At 47.8% G+C, this 21,465-nt stretch overlaps 1 protein-coding gene across 1 annotated transcript in view; it reads left to right on the top strand.

The window, feature by feature from the left end:
- The window catches only part of SNX19 (sorting nexin 19), a 238,927-nt gene that overhangs the window by 65,133 nt on the left and 152,329 nt on the right, over positions 1-21,465 (top strand). The window contains exon 7 of the mRNA XM_086956928.1: positions 18,029-18,215. Coding sequence (XP_086813054.1) covers positions 18,029-18,215 — 187 coding nt within the window. The remainder of the gene's footprint in view (positions 1-18,028; positions 18,216-21,465) is intronic.

Here is a 21,465-nt window from a genome sequence, read left to right as displayed (position 1 = left end):
GCCCTGTTCCCATCATGCACTGGGACAGGAACAGACTAATTTACATATAGCCAGGTTCTGAGCTGGGATGGTGCAGTGAGCTAAAAAACGGTGTTGGATCTAGCCCTGATCTCTTGACTGGGTGAGAGTATTCTGCTGAATTCAGAGACTCTGTCCATCACCACCCCTTGTTGTTAAATATTTTGTCCACCCTAAGCGTGGAAGGGTATACTCAGATGTGAGTCTCTTGCTCATTGCACCATCAGGATTCAAGCAAGCCGGGCCGACGACGACTGAAATGCCAGAAACCGGTCCCCGGAAGCTTGTTTCCTTCCCAGTGTAAGAATTGGCTTGGTAGTTTGGTTTGCCCTGTTCCCATCATGCACTGGGACAGGAACAGACTAATTTGCATATAGCCAGGTTCTGAGCTGGGATGGTGCAGTGAGCTAAAAAACGGTGTTGGATCTAGCCCTGATCTCTTGACTGGGTGAGAGTATTCTGCTTAATTCAGAGACTCTGTCCATCACCACCCCTTGTTGTTAAATATTTTGTCCACCCTAAGCGTGGAAGGGTATACTCAGATGTGAGTCCCTTGCTCATTGCACCATCAGGATTCAAGCAAGCCGGGCCGACGACGGCTGAAATGCCAGAAACTGGTCCCCGGAAGCTTGTTTCCTTCCCAGTGTAAGAATTGGCTTGGTAGTTTGGTTTGCCCTGTTCCCATCATGCACTGGGACAGGAACAGACTAATTTGCATATAGCCAGGTTCTGAGCTGGGATGGTGCAGTGCGCTAAAACACGGTGTTGGATCTAGCACTGATCTCTTGACTGGGTGAGAGTATTATGCTTAATTCAGAGACTCTGTCCATCACCACCCCTTGTTGTTAAATATTTTGCCCACCCTAAGCGTGGAAGGGTATACTCAGATGTGAGTCCCTTGCTCATTGCACCATCAGGATTCAAGCAAGCCGGGCCGACGACGGCTGAAATGCCAGAAACTGGTCCCCGGAAGCTTGTTTCCTTTCCAGTGTAAGAATTGGCTTGGTAGTTTGGTTTGCCCTGTTCCCATCATGCACTGGGACAGGAACAGACTAATTTGCAAATAGCCAGGTTCTGAGCTGGGATGGTGCATTGAGCTAAAAAACGGTGTTGGATCTAGCCCTGATCTCTTGACTGGGTGAGAGTATTCTGCTGAATTCAGAGACTCTGTCCATCACCACCCCCTGTTGTTAAATATTTTGTCCACCCTAAGCGTGGAAGGGTATACTCAGATGTGAGTCCCTTGCTCATTGCAACATCAGGATTCAAGCAAGCCGGGCGGACGACGGCTGAAATGCCAGAAACCGGTCCCCGGAAGCTTGTTTCCTTCCCAGTGTAAGAATTGGCTTGGTAGTTTGGTTTGCCCTGTTCCCATCATGCACTGGGACAGGAACAGACTAATTTGCATATAGCCAGGTTCTGAGCTGGGATGGTGCAGTGAGCTAAAAAAACGGTGTTGGATCTAGCACTGATCTCTTGACTGGGTGAGAGTATTATGCTTAATTCAGAGACTCTGTCCATCACCACCCCTTGTTGTTAAATATTTTGTCCACCCTAAGCGTGCAAGGGTATACTCAGATGTGAGTCCCTTGCTCATTGCACCATCAGGATTCAAGCAAGCCGGGCCGACGACGGCTGAAATGCCAGAAACCGGTCCCCGGAAGCTTGTTTCCTTCCCAGGGGAAGAATTGGCTTGGTAGTTTGGTTTGCCCTGTTCCCATCATGCACTGGGACAGGAACAGACTAATTTGCATATAGCCAGGTTCTGAGCTGGGATGGTGCAGTGAGCTAAAAAACGGTTTTGGATCTAGCCCTGATCTCTTGACTGGGTGAGAGTATTCTGCTTAATTCAGAGACTCTGTCCATCACTACCCCTTGTTGGTAAATATTTTGTCCACCCTAAGCGTGGAAGGGTATACTCAGATGTGAGTCCCTTGCTCATTGCACCATCAGGATTCAAGCAAGCCGGGCCGACGACGGCTGAAATGCCAGAAACCGGTCCCCGGAAGCTTGTTTCCTTCCCAGTGTAAGAATTGGCTTGGTAGTTTGGTTTGCCCTGTTCCCATCATGCACTGGGACAGGAACAGACTAATTTGCATATAGCCAGGTTCTGAGCTGGGATGGTGCAGTGAGCTAAAAAACGGTGTTGGATCTAGCCCTGATCTCTTGACTGGGTGAGAGTATTTTGCTTAATTCAGAGACTCTGTCCATCACCACCCCTTGTTGTTAAATATTTTGTCCACCCTAAGCGTGGAAGGGTATACTCAGATGTGAGTCCCTTGCTCATTGCACCATCAGGATTCAAGCAAGCCGGGCCGACGACGGCTGAAATGCCAGAAACCCTTCCCCGGAAGCTTGTTTCCTTCCCAGTGTAAGAATTGGCTTGGTAGTTTTGTTTGCCCTGTTCCCATCATGCACTGGGACAGGAACAGACTAATTTACATATAGCCAGGTTCTGAGCTGGGATGGTGCAGTGAGCTAAAAAACGGTGTTGGATCTAGCCCTGATCTCTTGACTGGGTGAGAGTATTCTGCTGAATTCAGAGACTCTGTCCATCACCACCCCTTGTTGTTAAATATTTTGTCCACCCTAAGCGTGGAAGGGTATACTCAGATGTGAGTCTCTTGCTCATTGCACCATCAGGATTCAAGCAAGCCGGGCCGACGACGACTGAAATGCCAGAAACCGGTCCCCGGAAGCTTGTTTCCTTCCCAGTGTAAGAATTGGCTTGGTAGTTTGGTTTGCCCTGTTCCCATCATGCACTGGGACAGGAACAGACTAATTTGCATATAGCCAGGTTCTGAGCTGGGATGGTGCAGTGAGCTAAAAAACGGTGTTGGATCTAGCCCTGATCTCTTGACTGGGTGAGAGTATTCTGCTGAATTCAGAGACTCTGTCCATCACCACCCCTTGTTGTTAAATATTTTGTCCACCCTAAGCGTGGAAGGGTATACTCAGATGTGAGTCCCTTGCTCATTGCACCATCAGGATTCAAGCAAGCCGGGCCGACGACGGCTGAAATGCCAGAAACCCTTCCCCGGAAGCTTGTTTCCTTCCCAGTGTAAGAATTGGCTTGGTAGTTTTGTTTGCCCTGTTCCCATCATGCACTGGGACAGGAACAGACTAATTTACATATAGCCAGGTTCTGAGCTGGGATGGTGCAGTGAGCTAAAAAACGGTGTTGGATCTAGCCCTGATCTCTTGACTGGGTGAGAGTATTTTGCTTAATTCAGAGACTCTGTCCATCACCACCCCTTGTTGTTAAATATTTTGTCCACCCTAAGCGTGGAAGGGTATACTCAGATGTGAGTCCCTTGCTCATTGCACCATCAGGATTCAAGCAAGCCGGGCCGACGACGGCTGAAATGCCAGAAACACTTCCCCGGAAGCTTGTTTCCTTCCCAGTGTAAGAATTGGCTTGGTAGTTTGGTTTGCCCTGTTCCCATCATGCACTGGGACAGGAACAGACTAATTTGCATATAGCCAGGTTCTGAACTGGGATGGTGCAGTGAGCTAAAAAACGGTGTTGGATCTAGCCCTGATCTCTTGACTGGGTGAGAGTATTCTGCTTAATTCAGAGATTCTGTCCATCACCACCCCTTGTTGTTAAATATTTTGTCCACCCTAAGCGTGGAAGGGTATACTCAGATGTGAGTCCCTTGCTCATTGCACCATCAGGATTCAAGCAAGCCGGGCCGACGACGGCTGAAATGCCAGAAACCGGTCCCCGGAAGCTTGTTTCCTTCCCAGTGTAAGAATTGGCTTGGTAGTTCGGTTTGCCCTGTTCCCATCATGCACTGGGACAGGAACAGACTAATTTGCATATAGCCAGGTTCTGAGCTGGGATGGTGCAGTGAGCTAAAAAACGGTGTTGGATCTAGCCCTGATCTCTTGACTGGGTGAGAGTATTCTGCTTAATTCAGAGACTCTGTCCATCACCACCCCTTGTTGTTAAATATTTTGTCCACCCTAAGCGTGGAAGGGTATACTCAGATGTGAGTCCCTTGCTCATTGCACCATCAGGATTCAAGCAAGCCGGGCCGACGACGGCTGAAATGCCAGAAACCGGTCCCCGGAAGCTTGTTTCCTTCCCAGTGTAAGAATTGGCTTGGTAGTTTGGTTTGCCCTGTTCCCATCATGCACTGGGACAGGAACAGACTAATTTGCATATAGCCAGGTTCTGAGCTGGGATGGTGCAGTGAGCTAAAAAACGGTGTTGGATCTAGCCCTGATCTCTTGACTGGGTGAGAGTATTTTGCTTAATTCAGAGACTCTGTCCATCACCACCCCTTGTTGTTAAATATTTTGTCCACCCTAAGCGTGGAAGGGTATACTCAGATGTGAGTCCCTTGCTCATTGCACCATCCGGATTCAAGCAAGCCGGGCCGACGACGGCTGAAATGCCAGAAACCCTTCCCCGGAAGCTTGTTTCCTTCCCAGTGTAAGAATTGGCTTGGTAGTTTTGTTTGCCCTGTTCCCATCATGCACTGGGACAGGAACAGACTAATTTACATATAGCCAGGTTCTGAGCTGGGATGGTGCAGTGAGCTAAAAAACGGTGTTGGATCTAGCCCTGATCTCTTGACTGGGTGAGAGTATTCTGCTGAATTCAGAGACTCTGTCCATCACCACCCCTTGTTGTTAAATATTTTGTCCACCCTAAGCGTGGAAGGGTATACTCAGATGTGAGTCTCTTGCTCATTGCACCATCAGGATTCAAGCAAGCCGGGCCGACGACGACTGAAATGCCAGAAACCGGTCCCCGGAAGCTTGTTTCCTTCCCAGTGTAAGAATTGGCTTGGTAGTTTGGTTTGCCCTGTTCCCATCATGCACTGGGACAGGAACAGACTAATTTGCATATAGCCAGGTTCTGAGCTGGGATGGTGCAGTGAGCTAAAAAACGGTGTTGGATCTAGCCCTGATCTCTTGACTGGGTGAGAGTATTCTGCTTAATTCAGAGACTCTGTCCATCACCACCCCTTGTTGTTAAATATTTTGTCCACCCTAAGCGTGGAAGGGTATACTCAGATGTGAGTCCCTTGCTCATTGCACCATCAGGATTCAAGCAAGCCGGGCCGACGACGGCTGAAATGCCAGAAACTGGTCCCCGGAAGCTTGTTTCCTTCCCAGTGTAAGAATTGGCTTGGTAGTTTGGTTTGCCCTGTTCCCATCATGCACTGGGACAGGAACAGACTAATTTGCATATAGCCAGGTTCTGAGCTGGGATGGTGCAGTGCGCTAAAACACGGTGTTGGATCTAGCACTGATCTCTTGACTGGGTGAGAGTATTATGCTTAATTCAGAGACTCTGTCCATCACCACCCCTTGTTGTTAAATATTTTGCCCACCCTAAGCGTGGAAGGGTATACTCAGATGTGAGTCCCTTGCTCATTGCACCATCAGGATTCAAGCAAGCCGGGCCGACGACGGCTGAAATGCCAGAAACTGGTCCCCGGAAGCTTGTTTCCTTTCCAGTGTAAGAATTGGCTTGGTAGTTTGGTTTGCCCTGTTCCCATCATGCACTGGGACAGGAACAGACTAATTTGCAAATAGCCAGGTTCTGAGCTGGGATGGTGCATTGAGCTAAAAAACGGTGTTGGATCTAGCCCTGATCTCTTGACTGGGTGAGAGTATTCTGCTGAATTCAGAGACTCTGTCCATCACCACCCCCTGTTGTTAAATATTTTGTCCACCCTAAGCGTGGAAGGGTATACTCAGATGTGAGTCCCTTGCTCATTGCAACATCAGGATTCAAGCAAGCCGGGCGGACGACGGCTGAAATGCCAGAAACCGGTCCCCGGAAGCTTGTTTCCTTCCCAGTGTAAGAATTGGCTTGGTAGTTTGGTTTGCCCTGTTCCCATCATGCACTGGGACAGGAACAGACTAATTTGCATATAGCCAGGTTCTGAGCTGGGATGGTGCAGTGAGCTAAAAAAACGGTGTTGGATCTAGCACTGATCTCTTGACTGGGTGAGAGTATTATGCTTAATTCAGAGACTCTGTCCATCACCACCCCTTGTTGTTAAATATTTTGTCCACCCTAAGCGTGCAAGGGTATACTCAGATGTGAGTCCCTTGCTCATTGCACCATCAGGATTCAAGCAAGCCGGGCCGACGACGGCTGAAATGCCAGAAACCGGTCCCCGGAAGCTTGTTTCCTTCCCAGGGGAAGAATTGGCTTGGTAGTTTGGTTTGCCCTGTTCCCATCATGCACTGGGACAGGAACAGACTAATTTGCATATAGCCAGGTTCTGAGCTGGGATGGTGCAGTGAGCTAAAAAACGGTTTTGGATCTAGCCCTGATCTCTTGACTGGGTGAGAGTATTCTGCTTAATTCAGAGACTCTGTCCATCACTACCCCTTGTTGGTAAATATTTTGTCCACCCTAAGCGTGGAAGGGTATACTCAGATGTGAGTCCCTTGCTCATTGCACCATCAGGATTCAAGCAAGCCGGGCCGACGACGGCTGAAATGCCAGAAACCGGTCCCCGGAAGCTTGTTTCCTTCCCAGTGTAAGAATTGGCTTGGTAGTTTGGTTTGCCCTGTTCCCATCATGCACTGGGACAGGAACAGAGTAATTTGCATATAGCCAGGTTCTGAGCTGGGATGGTGCAGTGAGCTAAAAAACGGTGTTGGATCTAGCCCTGATCTCTTGACTGGGTGAGAGTATTTTGCTTAATTCAGAGACTCTGTCCATCACCACCCCTTGTTGTTAAATATTTTGTCCACCCTAAGCGTGGAAGGGTATACTCAGATGTGAGTCCCTTGCTCATTGCACCATCAGGATTCAAGCAAGCCGGGCCGACGACGGCTGAAATGCCAGAAACCCTTCCCCGGAAGCTTGTTTCCTTCCCAGTGTAAGAATTGGCTTGGTAGTTTTGTTTGCCCTGTTCCCATCATGCACTGGGACAGGAACAGACTAATTTACATATAGCCAGGTTCTGAGCTGGGATGGTGCAGTGAGCTAAAAAACGGTGTTGGATCTAGCCCTGATCTCTTGACTGGGTGAGAGTATTCTGCTGAATTCAGAGACTCTGTCCATCACCACCCCTTGTTGTTAAATATTTTGTCCACCCTAAGCGTGGAAGGGTATACTCAGATGTGAGTCTCTTGCTCATTGCACCATCAGGATTCAAGCAAGCCGGGCCGACGACGACTGAAATGCCAGAAACCGGTCCCCGGAAGCTTGTTTCCTTCCCAGTGTAAGAATTGGCTTGGTAGTTTGGTTTGCCCTGTTCCCATCATGCACTGGGACAGGAACAGACTAATTTGCATATAGCCAGGTTCTGAGCTGGGATGGTGCAGTGAGCTAAAAAACGGTGTTGGATCTAGCCCTGATCTCTTGACTGGGTGAGAGTATTCTGCTGAATTCAGAGACTCTGTCCATCACCACCCCTTGTTGTTAAATATTTTGTCCACCCTAAGCGTGGAAGGGTATACTCAGATGTGAGTCCCTTGCTCATTGCACCATCAGGATTCAAGCAAGCCGGGCCGACGACGGCTGAAATGCCAGAAACCCTTCCCCGGAAGCTTGTTTCCTTCCCAGTGTAAGAATTGGCTTGGTAGTTTTGTTTGCCCTGTTCCCATCATGCACTGGGACAGGAACAGACTAATTTACATATAGCCAGGTTCTGAGCTGGGATGGTGCAGTGAGCTAAAAAACGGTGTTGGATCTAGCCCTGATCTCTTGACTGGGTGAGAGTATTCTGCTGAATTCAGAGACTCTGTCCATCACCACCCCCTGTTGTTAAATATTTTGTCCACCCTAAGCGTGGAAGGGTATACTCAGATGTGAGTCCCTTGCTCATTGCAACATCATGATTCAAGCAAGCCGGGCCGACGACGTCTGAAATGCCAGAAACCGGTCCCCGGAAGCTTGTTTCCTTCCCAGTGTAAGAATTGGCTTGGTAGTTTGGTTTGCCCTGTTCCCATCATGCACTGGGACAGGAACAGACTAGTTTGCATATAGCCAGGTTCTGAGCTGGGATGGTGCAGTGAGCTAAAAAACGGTGTTGGATCTAGCCCTGATCTCTTGACTGGGTGAGAGTATTCTGCTTAATTCAGAGACTCTGTCCATCACCACCCCTTGTTGTTAAATATTTTGTCCACCCTAAGCGTGGAAGGGTATACTCAGATGTGAGTCCCTTGCTCATTGCACCATCAGGATTCAAGCAAGCCGGGCCGACGATGGCTGAAATGCCAGAAACCGGTCCCCGGAAGCTTGTTTCCTTCCCAGTGTAAGAATTGGCTTGGTAGTTTGGTTTGCCCTGTTCCCATCATGCACTGGGACAGGAACAGACTAATTTGCATATAGCCAGGTTCTGAGCTGGGATGGTGCAGTGAGCTAAAAAACGGTGTTGGATCTAGCCCTGATCTCTTGACTGGGTGAGAGTATTTTGCTTAATTCAGAGACTCTGTCCATCACCACCCCTTGTTGTTAAATATTTTGTCCACCCTAAGCGTGGAAGGGTATACTCAGATGTGAGTCCCTTGCTCATTGCACCATCAGGATTCAAGCAAGCCGGGCCGACGACGGCTGAAATGCCAGAAACACTTCCCCGGAAGCTTGTTTCCTTCCCAGTGTAAGAATTGGCTTGGTAGTTTGGTTTGCCCTGTTCCCATCATGCACTGGGACAGGAACAGACTAATTTGCATATAGCCAGGTTCTGAACTGGGATGGTGCAGTGAGCTAAAAAACGGTGTTGGATCTAGCCCTGATCTCTTGACTGGGTGAGAGTATTCTGCTTAATTCAGAGATTCTGTCCATCACCACCCCTTGTTGTTAAATATTTTGTCCACCCTAAGCGTGGAAGGGTATACTCAGATGTGAGTCCCTTGCTCATTGCACCATCAGGATTCAAGCAAGCCGGGCCGACGACGGCTGAAATGCCAGAAACCGGTCCCCGGAAGCTTGTTTCCTTCCCAGTGTAAGAATTGGCTTGGTAGTTCGGTTTGCCCTGTTCCCATCATGCACTGGGACAGGAACAGACTAATTTGCATATAGCCAGGTTCTGAGCTGGGATGGTGCAGTGAGCTAAAAAACGGTGTTGGATCTAGCCCTGATCTCTTGACTGGGTGAGAGTATTCTGCTTAATTCAGAGACTCTGTCCATCACCACCCCTTGTTGTTAAATATTTTGTCCACCCTAAGCGTGGAAGGGTATACTCAGATGTGAGTCCCTTGCTCATTGCACCATCAGGATTCAAGCAAGCCGGGCCGACGACGGCTGAAATGCCAGAAACCGGTCCCCGGAAGCTTGTTTCCTTCCCAGTGTAAGAATTGGCTTGGTAGTTTGGTTTGCCCTGTTCCCATCATGCACTGGGACAGGAACAGACTAATTTGCATATAGCCAGGTTCTGAGCTGGGATGGTGCAGTGAGCTAAAAAACGGTGTTGGATCTAGCCCTGATCTCTTGACTGGGTGAGAGTATTTTGCTTAATTCAGAGACTCTGTCCATCACCACCCCTTGTTGTTAAATATTTTGTCCACCCTAAGCGTGGAAGGGTATACTCAGATGTGAGTCCCTTGCTCATTGCACCATCCGGATTCAAGCAAGCCGGGCCGACGACGGCTGAAATGCCAGAAACCCTTCCCCGGAAGCTTGTTTCCTTCCCAGTGTAAGAATTGGCTTGGTAGTTTTGTTTGCCCTGTTCCCATCATGCACTGGGACAGGAACAGACTAATTTACATATAGCCAGGTTCTGAGCTGGGATGGTGCAGTGAGCTAAAAAACGGTGTTGGATCTAGCCCTGATCTCTTGACTGGGTGAGAGTATTCTGCTGAATTCAGAGACTCTGTCCATCACCACCCCTTGTTGTTAAATATTTTGTCCACCCTAAGCGTGGAAGGGTATACTCAGATGTGAGTCTCTTGCTCATTGCACCATCAGGATTCAAGCAAGCCGGGCCGACGACGACTGAAATGCCAGAAACCGGTCCCCGGAAGCTTGTTTCCTTCCCAGTGTAAGAATTGGCTTGGTAGTTTGGTTTGCCCTGTTCCCATCATGCACTGGGACAGGAACAGACTAATTTGCATATAGCCAGGTTCTGAGCTGGGATGGTGCAGTGAGCTAAAAAACGGTGTTGGATCTAGCCCTGATCTCTTGACTGGGTGAGAGTATTCTGCTTAATTCAGAGACTCTGTCCATCACCACCCCTTGTTGTTAAATATTTTGTCCACCCTAAGCGTGGAAGGGTATACTCAGATGTGAGTCCCTTGCTCATTGCACCATCAGGATTCAAGCAAGCCGGGCCGACGACGGCTGAAATGCCAGAAACTGCTCCCCGGAAGCTTGTTTCCTTCCCAGTGTAAGAATTGGCTTGGTAGTTTGGTTTGCCCTGTTCCCATCATGCACTGGGACAGGAACAGACTAATTTGCATATAGCCAGGTTCTGAGCTGGGATGGTGCAGTGCGCTAAAACACGGTGTTGGATCTAGCACTGATCTCTTGACTGGGTGAGAGTATTATGCTTAATTCAGAGACTCTGTCCATCACCACCCCTTGTTGTTAAATATTTTGCCCACCCTAAGCGTGGAAGGGTATACTCAGATGTGAGTCCCTTGCTCATTGCACCATCAGGATTCAAGCAAGCCGGGCCGACGACGGCTGAAATGCCAGAAACTGGTCCCCGGAAGCTTGTTTCCTTTCCAGTGTAAGAATTGGCTTGGTAGTTTGGTTTGCCCTGTTCCCATCATGCACTGGGACAGGAACAGACTAATTTGCAAATAGCCAGGTTCTGAGCTGGGATGGTGCATTGAGCTAAAAAACGGTGTTGGATCTAGCCCTGATCTCTTGACTGGGTGAGAGTATTCTGCTGAATTCAGAGACTCTGTCCATCACCACCCCCTGTTGTTAAATATTTTGTCCACCCTAAGCGTGGAAGGGTATACTCAGATGTGAGTCCCTTGCTCATTGCAACATCAGGATTCAAGCAAGCCGGGCGGACGACGGCTGAAATGCCAGAAACCGGTCCCCGGAAGCTTGTTTCCTTCCCAGTGTAAGAATTGGCTTGGTAGTTTGGTTTGCCCTGTTCCCATCATGCACTGGGACAGGAACAGACTAATTTGCATATAGCCAGGTTCTGAGCTGGGATGGTGCAGTGAGCTAAAAAAACGGTGTTGGATCTAGCACTGATCTCTTGACTGGGTGAGAGTATTATGCTTAATTCAGAGACTCTGTCCATCACCACCCCTTGTTGTTAAATATTTTGTCCACCCTAAGCGTGCAAGGGTATACTCAGATGTGAGTCCCTTGCTCATTGCACCATCAGGATTCAAGCAAGCCGGGCCGACGACGGCTGAAATGCCAGAAACCGGTCCCCGGAAGCTTGTTTCCTTCCCAGGGGAAGAATTGGCTTGGTAGTTTGGTTTGCCCTGTTCCCATCATGCACTGGGACAGGAACAGACTAATTTGCATATAGCCAGGTTCTGAGCTGGGATGGTGCAGTGAGCTAAAAAACGGTTTTGGATCTAGCCCTGATCTCTTGACTGGGTGAGAGTATTCTGCTTAATTCAGAGACTCTGTCCATCACTACCCCTTGTTGGTAAATATTTTGTCCACCCTAAGCGTGGAAGGGTATACTCAGATGTGAGTCCCTTGCTCATTGCACCATCAGGATTCAAGCAAGCCGGGCCGACGACGGCTGAAATGCCAGAAACCGGTCCCCGGAAGCTTGTTTCCTTCCCAGTGTAAGAATTGGCTTGGTAGTTTGGTTTGCCCTGTTCCCATCATGCACTGGGACAGGAACAGACTAATTTGCATATAGCCAGGTTCTGAGCTGGGATGGTGCAGTGAGCTAAAAAACGGTGTTGGATCTAGCCCTGATCTCTTGACTGGGTGAGAGTATTTTGCTTAATTCAGAGACTCTGTCCATCACCACCCCTTGTTGTTAAATATTTTGTCCACCCTAAGCGTGGAAGGGTATACTCAGATGTGAGTCCCTTGCTCATTGCACCATCAGGATTCAAGCAAGCCGGGCCGACGACGGCTGAAATGCCAGAAACCCTTCCCCGGAAGCTTGTTTCCTTCCCAGTGTAAGAATTGGCTTGGTAGTTTTGTTTGCCCTGTTCCCATCATGCACTGGGACAGGAACAGACTAATTTACATATAGCCAGGTTCTGAGCTGGGATGGTGCAGTGAGCTAAAAAACGGTGTTGGATCTAGCCCTGATCTCTTGACTGGGTGAGAGTATTCTGCTGAATTCAGAGACTCTGTCCATCACCACCCCTTGTTGTTAAATATTTTGTCCACCCTAAGCGTGGAAGGGTATACTCAGATGTGAGTCTCTTGCTCATTGCACCATCAGGATTCAAGCAAGCCGGGCCGACGACGACTGAAATGCCAGAAACCGGTCCCCGGAAGCTTGTTTCCTTCCCAGTGTAAGAATTGGCTTGGTAGTTTGGTTTGCCCTGTTCCCATCATGCACTGGGACAGGAACAGACTAATTTGCATATAGCCAGGTTCTGAGCTGGGATGGTGCAGTGAGCTAAAAAACGGTGTTGGATCTAGCCCTGATCTCTTGACTGGGTGAGAGTATTCTGCTGAATTCAGAGACTCTGTCCATCACCACCCCTTGTTGTTAAATATTTTGTCCACCCTAAGCGTGGAAGGGTATACTCAGATGTGAGTCCCTTGCTCATTGCACCATCAGGATTCAAGCAAGCCGGGCCGACGACGGCTGAAATGCCAGAAACCCTTCCCCGGAAGCTTGTTTCCTTCCCAGTGTAAGAATTGGCTTGGTAGTTTTGTTTGCCCTGTTCCCATCATGCACTGGGACAGGAACAGACTAATTTACATATAGCCAGGTTCTGAGCTGGGATGGTGCAGTGAGCTAAAAAACGGTGTTGGATCTAGCCCTGATCTCTTGACTGGGTGAGAGTATTCTGCTGAATTCAGAGACTCTGTCCATCACCACCCCTTGTTGTTAAATATTTTGTCCACCCTAAGCGTGGAAGGGTATACTCAGATGTGAGTCTCTTGCTCATTGCACCATCAGGATTCAAGCAAGCCGGGCCGACGACGACTGAAATGCCAGAAACCGGTCCCCGGAAGCTTGTTTCCTTCCCAGTGTAAGAATTGGCTTGGTAGTTTGGTTTGCCCTGTTCCCATCATGCACTGGGACAGGAACAGACTAATTTGCATATAGCCAGGTTCTGAGCTGGGATGGTGCAGTGCGCTAAAACACGGTGTTGGATCTAGCACTGATCTCTTGACTGGGTGAGAGTATTATGCTTAATTCAGAGACTCTGTCCATCACCACCCCTTGTTGTTAAATATTTTGCCCACCCTAAGCGTGGAAGGGTATACTCAGATGTGAGTCCCTTGCTCATTGCACCATCAGGATTCAAGCAAGCCGGGCCGACGACGGCTGAAATGCCAGAAACTGGTCCCCGGAAGCTTGTTTCCTTTCCAGTGTAAGATTTGGCTTGGTAGTTTGGTTTGCCCTGTTCCCATCATGCACTGGGACAGGAACAGACTAATTTGCATATAGCCAGGTTCTGAGCTGGGATGGTGCATTGAGCTAAAAAACGGTGTTGGATCTAGCCCTGATCTCTTGACTGGGTGAGAGTATTCTGCTGAATTCAGAGACTCTGTCCATCACCACCCCCTGTTGTTAAATATTTTGTCCACCCTAAGCGTGGAAGGGTATACTCAGATGTGAGTCCCTTGCTCATTGCAACATCAGGATTCAAGCAAGCCGGGCGGACGACGGCTGAAATGCCAGAAACCGGTCCCCGGAAGCTTGTTTCCTTCCCAGTGTAAGAATTGGCTTGGTAGTTTGGTTTGCCCTGTTCCCATCATGCACTGGGACAGGAACAGACTAATTTGCATATAGCCAGGTTCTGAGCTGGGATGGTGCAGTGAGCTAAAAAAACGGTGTTGGATCTAGCACTGATCTCTTGACTGGGTGAGAGTATTATGCTTAATTCAGAGACTCTGTCCATCACCACCCCTTGTTGTTAAATATTTTGTCCACCCTAAGCGTGCAAGGGTATACTCAGATGTGAGTCCCTTGCTCATTGCACCATCAGGATTCAAGCAAGCCGGGCCGACGACGGCTGAAATGCCAGAAACCGGTCCCCGGAAGCTTGTTTCCTTCCCAGGGGAAGAATTGGCTTGGTAGTTTGGTTTGCCCTGTTCCCATCATGCACTGGGACAGGAACAGACTAATTTGCATATAGCCAGGTTCTGAGCTGGGATGGTGCAGTGAGCTAAAAAACGGTTTTGGATCTAGCCCTGATCTCTTGACTGGGTGAGAGTATTCTGCTTAATTCAGAGACTCTGTCCATCACCACCCCTTGTTGGTAAATATTTTGTCCACCCTAAGCGTGGAAGGGTATACTCAGATGTGAGTCCCTTGCTCATTGCACCATCAGGATTCAAGCAAGCCTGGCCGACGACGGCTGAAATGCCAGAAACCGGTCCCCGGAAGCTTGTTTCCTTCCCAGTGTCGGAATTGGCTTGGTAGTTTGGTTTGCCCTGTTCCCATCATGCACTGGAACAGGAACAGACTAATTTGCATATAGCCAGGTTCTGAGCTGGGATGGTGCAGTGAGCTAAAAAACGGTGTTGGATCTAGCCCTGATCTCTTGACTGGGTGAGAGTATTCTGCTGAATTCAGAGACTCTGTCCATCACCACCCCCTGTTGTTAAATATTTTGTCCACCCTAAGCGTGGCAGGGTATACTCAGATGTGAGTCCCTTGCTCATTGCAACATCATGATTCAAGCAAGCCGGGCCGACGACGGCTGAAATGCCAGAAACCGGTCCCCGGAAGCTTGTTTCCTTCCCAGTGTAAGAATTGGCTTGGTAGTTTGGTTTGCCCTGTTCCCATCATGCACTGGGACAGGAACAGACTAGTTTGCATATAGCCAGGTTCTGAGCTGGGATGGTGCAGTGAGCTAAAAAACGGTGTTGGATCTAGCCCTGATCTCTTGACTGGGTGAGAGTATTCTGCTTAATTCAGAGACTCTGTCCATCACCACCCCTTGTTGTTAAATATTTTGTCCACCCTAAGCGTGGAAGGGTATACTCAGATGTGAGTCCCTTGCTCATTGCACCATCAGGATTCAAGCAAGCCGGGCCGACGACGGCTGAAATGCCAGAAACCGGTCCCCGGAAGCTTGTTTCCTTCCCAGTGTAAGAATTGGCTTGGTAGTTTGGTTTGCCCTGTTCCCATCATGCACTGGGACAGGAACAGACTAATTTGCATATAGCCAGGTTCTGAGCTGGGATGGTGCAGTGAGCTAAAAAACGGTGTTGGATCTAGCCCTGATCTCTTGACTGGGTGAGAGTATTTTGCTTAATTCAGAGACTCTGTCCATCACCACCCCTTGTTGTTAAATATTTTGTCCACCCTAAGCGTGGAAGGGTATACTCAGATGTGAGTCCCTTGCTCATTGCACCATCAGGATTCAAGCAAGCCGGGCCGACGACGGCTGAAATGCCAGAAACACTTCCCCGGAAGCTTGTTTCCTTCCCAGTGTAAGAATTGGCTTGGTAGTTTGGTTTGCCCTGTTCCCATCATGCACTGGGACAGGAACAGACTAATTTGCATATAGCCAGGTTCTGAACTGGGATGGTGCAGTGAGCTAAAAAACGGTGTTGGATCTAGCCCTGATCTCTTGACTGGGTGAGAGTATTCTGCTTAATTCAGAGATTCTGTCCATCACCACCACTTGTTGTTAAATATTTTGTCCACCCTAAGCGTGGAAGGGTATACTCAGATGTGAGTCCCTTGCTCATTGCACCATCAGGATTCAAGCAAGCCGGGCCGACGACGGCTGAAATGCCAGAAACCGGTCCCCGGAAGCTTGTTTCCTTCCCAGTGTAAGAATTGGCTTGGTAGTTCGGTTTGCCCTGTTCCCATCATGCACTGGGACAGGAACAGACTAATTTGCATATAGCCAGGTTCTGAGCTGGGATGGTGCAGTGAGCTAAAAAACGGTGTTGGATCTAGCCCTGATCTCTTGACTGGGTGAGAGTATTCTGCTTAATTCAGAGACTCTGTCCATCACCACCCCTTGTTGTTAAATATAGGTGGAGGAAGAAGCATGCTAAGTGCCACATTTTGAACAATTTGAAGCCGCTTGAGCAAAGATTTAGTCACACCCAGATACAAGACATTACCGTAGTCCAATTTGGATATCACTAAGGCCTAAACTACCGTATTGTTTGGCCGAATCCTGTAGACATGCCAAGATCTTCTTCAGCCACTTAAGAATACCTAAGCATGTGGCCTCAATTTTATTATCTGGTGTCTCATGAGTAGTTTATCAGATATCCAAACTCCCAGACTTTTAACAACCTGCATTGGAGTGGAGATCGGGTCACTCCAATGTGCCCGATCTCCACTCCAATGCAGGTTGTTAAACCTGAATTTAACTGCCTGAATCCAGTTGACCTTGAATGTATACTGTGACACCAAGGAGAGTTGACTCAGTGCTGTAACCAGCCCTGAATCCTAATGACGTTGAATGCAAGATCCTATTCTGCTCCGCAAAAGATGCGAGTTACTGGTTGACATGCCTTTCCAGCACCTTAGCCAAGGTAGGCAAAAGAGAAATTGGCCTGTAATTTGACCATAACATAGGTCAAGATTGGGCTTTATAAGTAAGGGTGTAACTAAGACCATCTTCCATGCTAATGGCACCCTACTTTCCGCTAAGCAAACATTCAGAAGCTGGGTAAATCGTAACATAGTAAACAAGGCCAACTTACTCAGTATAGAAGTGGGCAGGGGTCCAATGAAATACCAGACTTAGTAGCATTCAACAGGGAGATATAGGCACATCTAGTGGAGTACAAACACTCAAGCAACCAGATTAAAGCAGATTGATGCTTGAGAGTTGGTGCAAGAGTGAATAAGAGTTGTGTAATGGTCACTCTGTCCAGTCATACCAAGGAGTGACTTGTATGATCATTTGCTTTTTATTGCACTGCATTTGAATTTGCATTGGAACTCTGTAACACAGACTACCACAATCCCTCTCCTCACTGCCGTGTACAAGAGCTTTACAATAATCCTTCATTCGCTATTCATTTGTGGATAGGAACTTTGAGACTCTGACTGCCTTGACTACTTGTATACTACTGTGGGTAGATGATCTGAGCAAGACAGCCTGGATCACACCTAATTTCATTGTGCAAAACTACTATGACAAAATGATCTCGGAGGCCAATCCTTTCTGTATCATCTTATATCTTCTCCTCTTTGAGGTGTGATTTCAGTAAAAGTGGGTAGGAACACATTGCTTGCATGTAACCGCACCATTACCATAGCATCTTGGTAGTTGTAGTACAGTTTTTCACAAAAAGTTCATATTATTTTTCAGTTAATGCAGTCTTCCGAAATTGTAATGCTAGACATCAGTGTTTTGGGATTCCTCCCTCATCAGTAGAGAATATTTGCGGGAGGTTTCTGATTTCACCCTGCTGTTATAGACTTCAGAAATAGATCTTTGTGATAAGTGGGCAATACAGAATATATCACGTTTCACCTCTACATCAACCGATCTCCCCCTCCCTCCCCCCCCCCCCCCCACTGTTTGAGGCTAGAGACAGTGGGTTCTATATATTAGATTGGCTATCACTTACTGTACAGCTGTGCACACGAGTACCTAGGAGGTCTTCGACTCTGTAACGCTGTGTGCAGGGATTATGTACATTAGCCTCTCACTCTGTATGCAGCTGTGCTTAAGAACTCTTAGGAGGATTTCCTTTCTATGCACAAGGCTTTTGTAAATTAGAAGCTGCCACTGCTGCAAACCGAGCGACAAATATTACTTTCAGTGGGACTTTCGTCATAAAGGCTCTGTCTTGTGAAAGCCTTGTGCTCGAGGCTACCTATCATGTATGCCTTCTGATAGCCTACTTCTCCTGGCAGCCTAATGATGGAAACTACCTTCTACTGCTATTCAGCGGTGTGCAGGAGACATTGGGCCTCTCTCCGTTGGGGCTCTTGCCCTAGTTGAGCATTAGACCTCCTTTAATGTAGACTTTCTTTTGCAGGAGCAGGATGGCGTTTCCTTGACTGGGATGGAATCGTTTCTACAGAAACAGGAAAAGCTCCTGGAAACCAGCCCCCTAACCCTGCCTGTAGGAGAAGTGGACAGGAATGGTACCTTGCCTTGTGATGAGAGCACAGATGTGAACAGCAGAGAACTAGGAGAACCTTTGCAATTCACGCCTGACGCTGGTGAGCATTGCCTGTCCACTGGGATTACAAGGGACAGGGGATTCCTAACCGGCCAATCTCATTTCTAGAGCTCACACTATACCAGGGTTGTCCCTTGAAGCTTGTGTTCTTGATGTGCAGCCTATGATAATTTAATTAGATGTTGTATTTGTTAAATACACTGATTCCAAAAAGTGTCCCGACACTAAGGAACTAAACCAGAGGAAACAAAGAAGACAGATGTGAGAGGTTTTTTTAAGGAGGTGCATGGCTCCTGAAGTGTGGAGTGAGACGGGATTTGCACAATTATTTTAATTGTATGTGTTGTCTTTTCGCACTGTTATTTTAGCTTCAAATATTTTTACCGGTATACAACGGCTCAGGGGAGGCTTAATCAGATGTTAGGGGTTGCTGGACCCCAGTTTGCATTATTCGTTTGCCCAGTCACTGTCTCTCCTTATGCGCTGACTCGTGCTTCTCCTATTGGTTACACACCGGACACGCCTAATGCCAGCTTTGAAAATGACTCAGAGACTGTGTTCGCGCAGCAGGTGCGCCGAAGGTGCACCCAAAAGAAGCCCATCTGCAGCCGAGATGTGGCCTGCACCCCTGGCTAATTTTTAAAATATGTGAGAGTGGGGCTTCTCCAACTCAACATTAGAGTTACGGTTCCTCTATGTAATCATTTAAACTTCCATTTAGTCAATACCATTTATGTCTGTGCAAACTGGCACTATGCTTGCTCTTTGAACTTGGTGCAAGATAAGTCCACTCGATAATGGAGTGACCACCCTCCTATATCTCAGCTAATTTCGACTACTAAACAAAATTGTATTTTGCTGAACACAAGATCAGCTATCAAGTACAAATATGAACTATTTGACTATCTGGACTTGTATACTCCTGACATCTGTTTTTTAACTAAAACCTGGGCTGATACGTTTTCAGACCCAGATATAGTGACCACTCTCCCTGCATAATATATTATTTCCAGGTCGGATCGAGAGGGAAAACGGGGTGGGGTTTGGCAATAATTTATAGAGACAGCCTTGTTAATAATTTGAACCCCTTGCTATGAACAGTGCTGAAGCTCTGGCATTCAACTGTAAATTAAATCATACACTACGTTTTATGGTTTATTGATTTACTGGTCACCTGGCCCGAGAGAGACATTTCTTGAAGCCCTCAGTGACTTTTTGGTAACTAGTATACAAAATTGTAACTATAATTATCTTAGGATATTTAAATTTTCCTTTTGACATGAGGCTACTAAAGATTCTAGGATGCTAATTGACAACATGTCCCCCTGCTTTTGTGCATGCCGCATGTTGTGTTCGTGCTGCTGGGGGTAGAGAGATACTACACCCACCAGCATTCCCGGCCCAGCCAGGAGGCCACGACGCTGTTCACGGGAGCCGGAGTGCCATAAACTCCAGTGTGTCGTCCCGCAGCGCGGGACCTTCGCCTTTGTGCCTGTAATTAGTTGTAGTTGTGCTGCTGATGGGAGAGAGAGACTACATCCCCTCCCGCATTCCCGGCCCAACCAGGAGCCGGCAACGCTGTTCATGGGAGCGCCATTAAGTTCAGTGAGGCGTCCTGCAGCGCGAGATCCTTGCCTTCATGCCTGCCACTTTCGTTTGTGCTGCTGGGGGAGAGCGTTTTGACAGTATTTATTACTCAGTAAGGGATATCTGATGAGGAGATTTATTGAAACAGCTCTTCATCACTTCTACTGAACCCATCCTAGTATAGTTTACCACCGGGAAGTTGAAGATGCTATATGAGCACTCACACCCCCCGGCATTCCCGGCCCGGTCAGGAGGGCGCAATGCTGTTCACGGGTGCTGGAGTGCCATAAACTCCAGTGAGGCGTCCAGCAGTGTGGGGCGCATCCAGGCATGGCCCAGGCCAAGGGCAAACCTATCTTCGCCCTTCCACAGCCGGATGCGGCTGGGGCCCCCTAGGTTTTTTATACAGTATGCGACTGCGGAAATAAGCAGTTTTGATTGGAATGAGTAAAGTAACCTCCTTTTGAAGTATAGGCTACAGCGTATCTCATCTAAGAAGTCCACAAGGAAAAGGGAATCCCAATACCTTATAATGCTTTAAAATAACTTGTGTTAATGGAACCGAAAAATGGGCAAAAAGAGAGCCATTAACATTAAGGTGATATTAGGAGGCAATTCCACCACAATTGACTCCTTGGTGAGAGCGGTGAGCGCAGTCTCTACGGAAACTGATTTAGCAAGAGGCGTCTGTCACAGGAGCGGGAGTGTCCCGCCTTTCGGATCATAGTTTATGAGACAGAGAAGTTGCAACGAATGAACAACATGAGAGGGTTAGGTCAAGCCCTGAAACTCCAGCACAGAGAAACTGCCCAGGTGGAATTGGTGTTCCTAAGTCTAGCGAAGTTATCTCCGTTACCTCATCACCAGTAAATCCACCGGCTGCTGGTACCAGCTAAAGCAAGCATCCACGCGACTGGCAGACTCAATATCTCCTTCTTTCACTCCAAAGTTAGGCTTGGGTGCTACACATCATATGGGAGCTATGCAAGACTCCATGTTGACTTTTTGATGCCTTTAAGAGAAAGATTAGATAGTTTGGTATCAGTAGTGTAGAAAGTATTATCCGTGAGCCTGGAGCAACAAAAGGCCCTCCAGAAGGGTCTCTGGCTTTGCATAAGAATGCTAATATAGCTTACATGTCAGCTAAATGTTGTCCTCCCGCTTTAGTGAGTTACCGTACTCAAGTACCAAGAAAGGCTAGTGTCTGCCTGAGATCTGTACTGCATCTGCGGTCTAACAAGTCCTTAAACACTCCAGCTCAAATGAGTAGTGCTCCAAATTTCTTCTGTCCCTATTCAAGTATTGACTAACACTACCAGGGTCTCACAGTTTCTGACAAGTTATCCTCAATTACCAGTGATTAACTTGCCACCTGCATGTTGTCCATACATTGGTGTTTTAGCAGGTGTTCCCCTGGTGTCAAATTCCTATTAAGACTTCCTTACTGAGCTTCATAGTAAGGTGCGTCATCGGTTGGTTAGAAATTCTAATTTCAGTGTGCAGGACCATAAAAATATCTTAATGACCAGTCGAGTTGCTTGGGTTGGCCCTTCCCACAAGAGTATTCATTGGGATTGTATAATTGTGAATTTTAGATACCCAATGATCGAGGGGAGAATTCTGTCTTGGCACTCTCAGCCTTTGGGTGTAAATATTGGCATTCGCACTCTTCCACTTGAGGTTTTTTTTATAGCCCGTTCCAC

This window comes from Lissotriton vulgaris, chromosome 2_1 (genome assembly GCF_964263255.1).
Source record: "Lissotriton vulgaris chromosome 2_1, aLisVul1.2, whole genome shotgun sequence".
In the NCBI taxonomy this organism is placed as follows: domain Eukaryota; kingdom Metazoa; phylum Chordata; class Amphibia; order Caudata; family Salamandridae; genus Lissotriton; species Lissotriton vulgaris.
The sequence above is the reverse complement of the archived record's forward strand: the minus strand, read 5'-3'. Positions and strand labels throughout refer to the sequence as shown.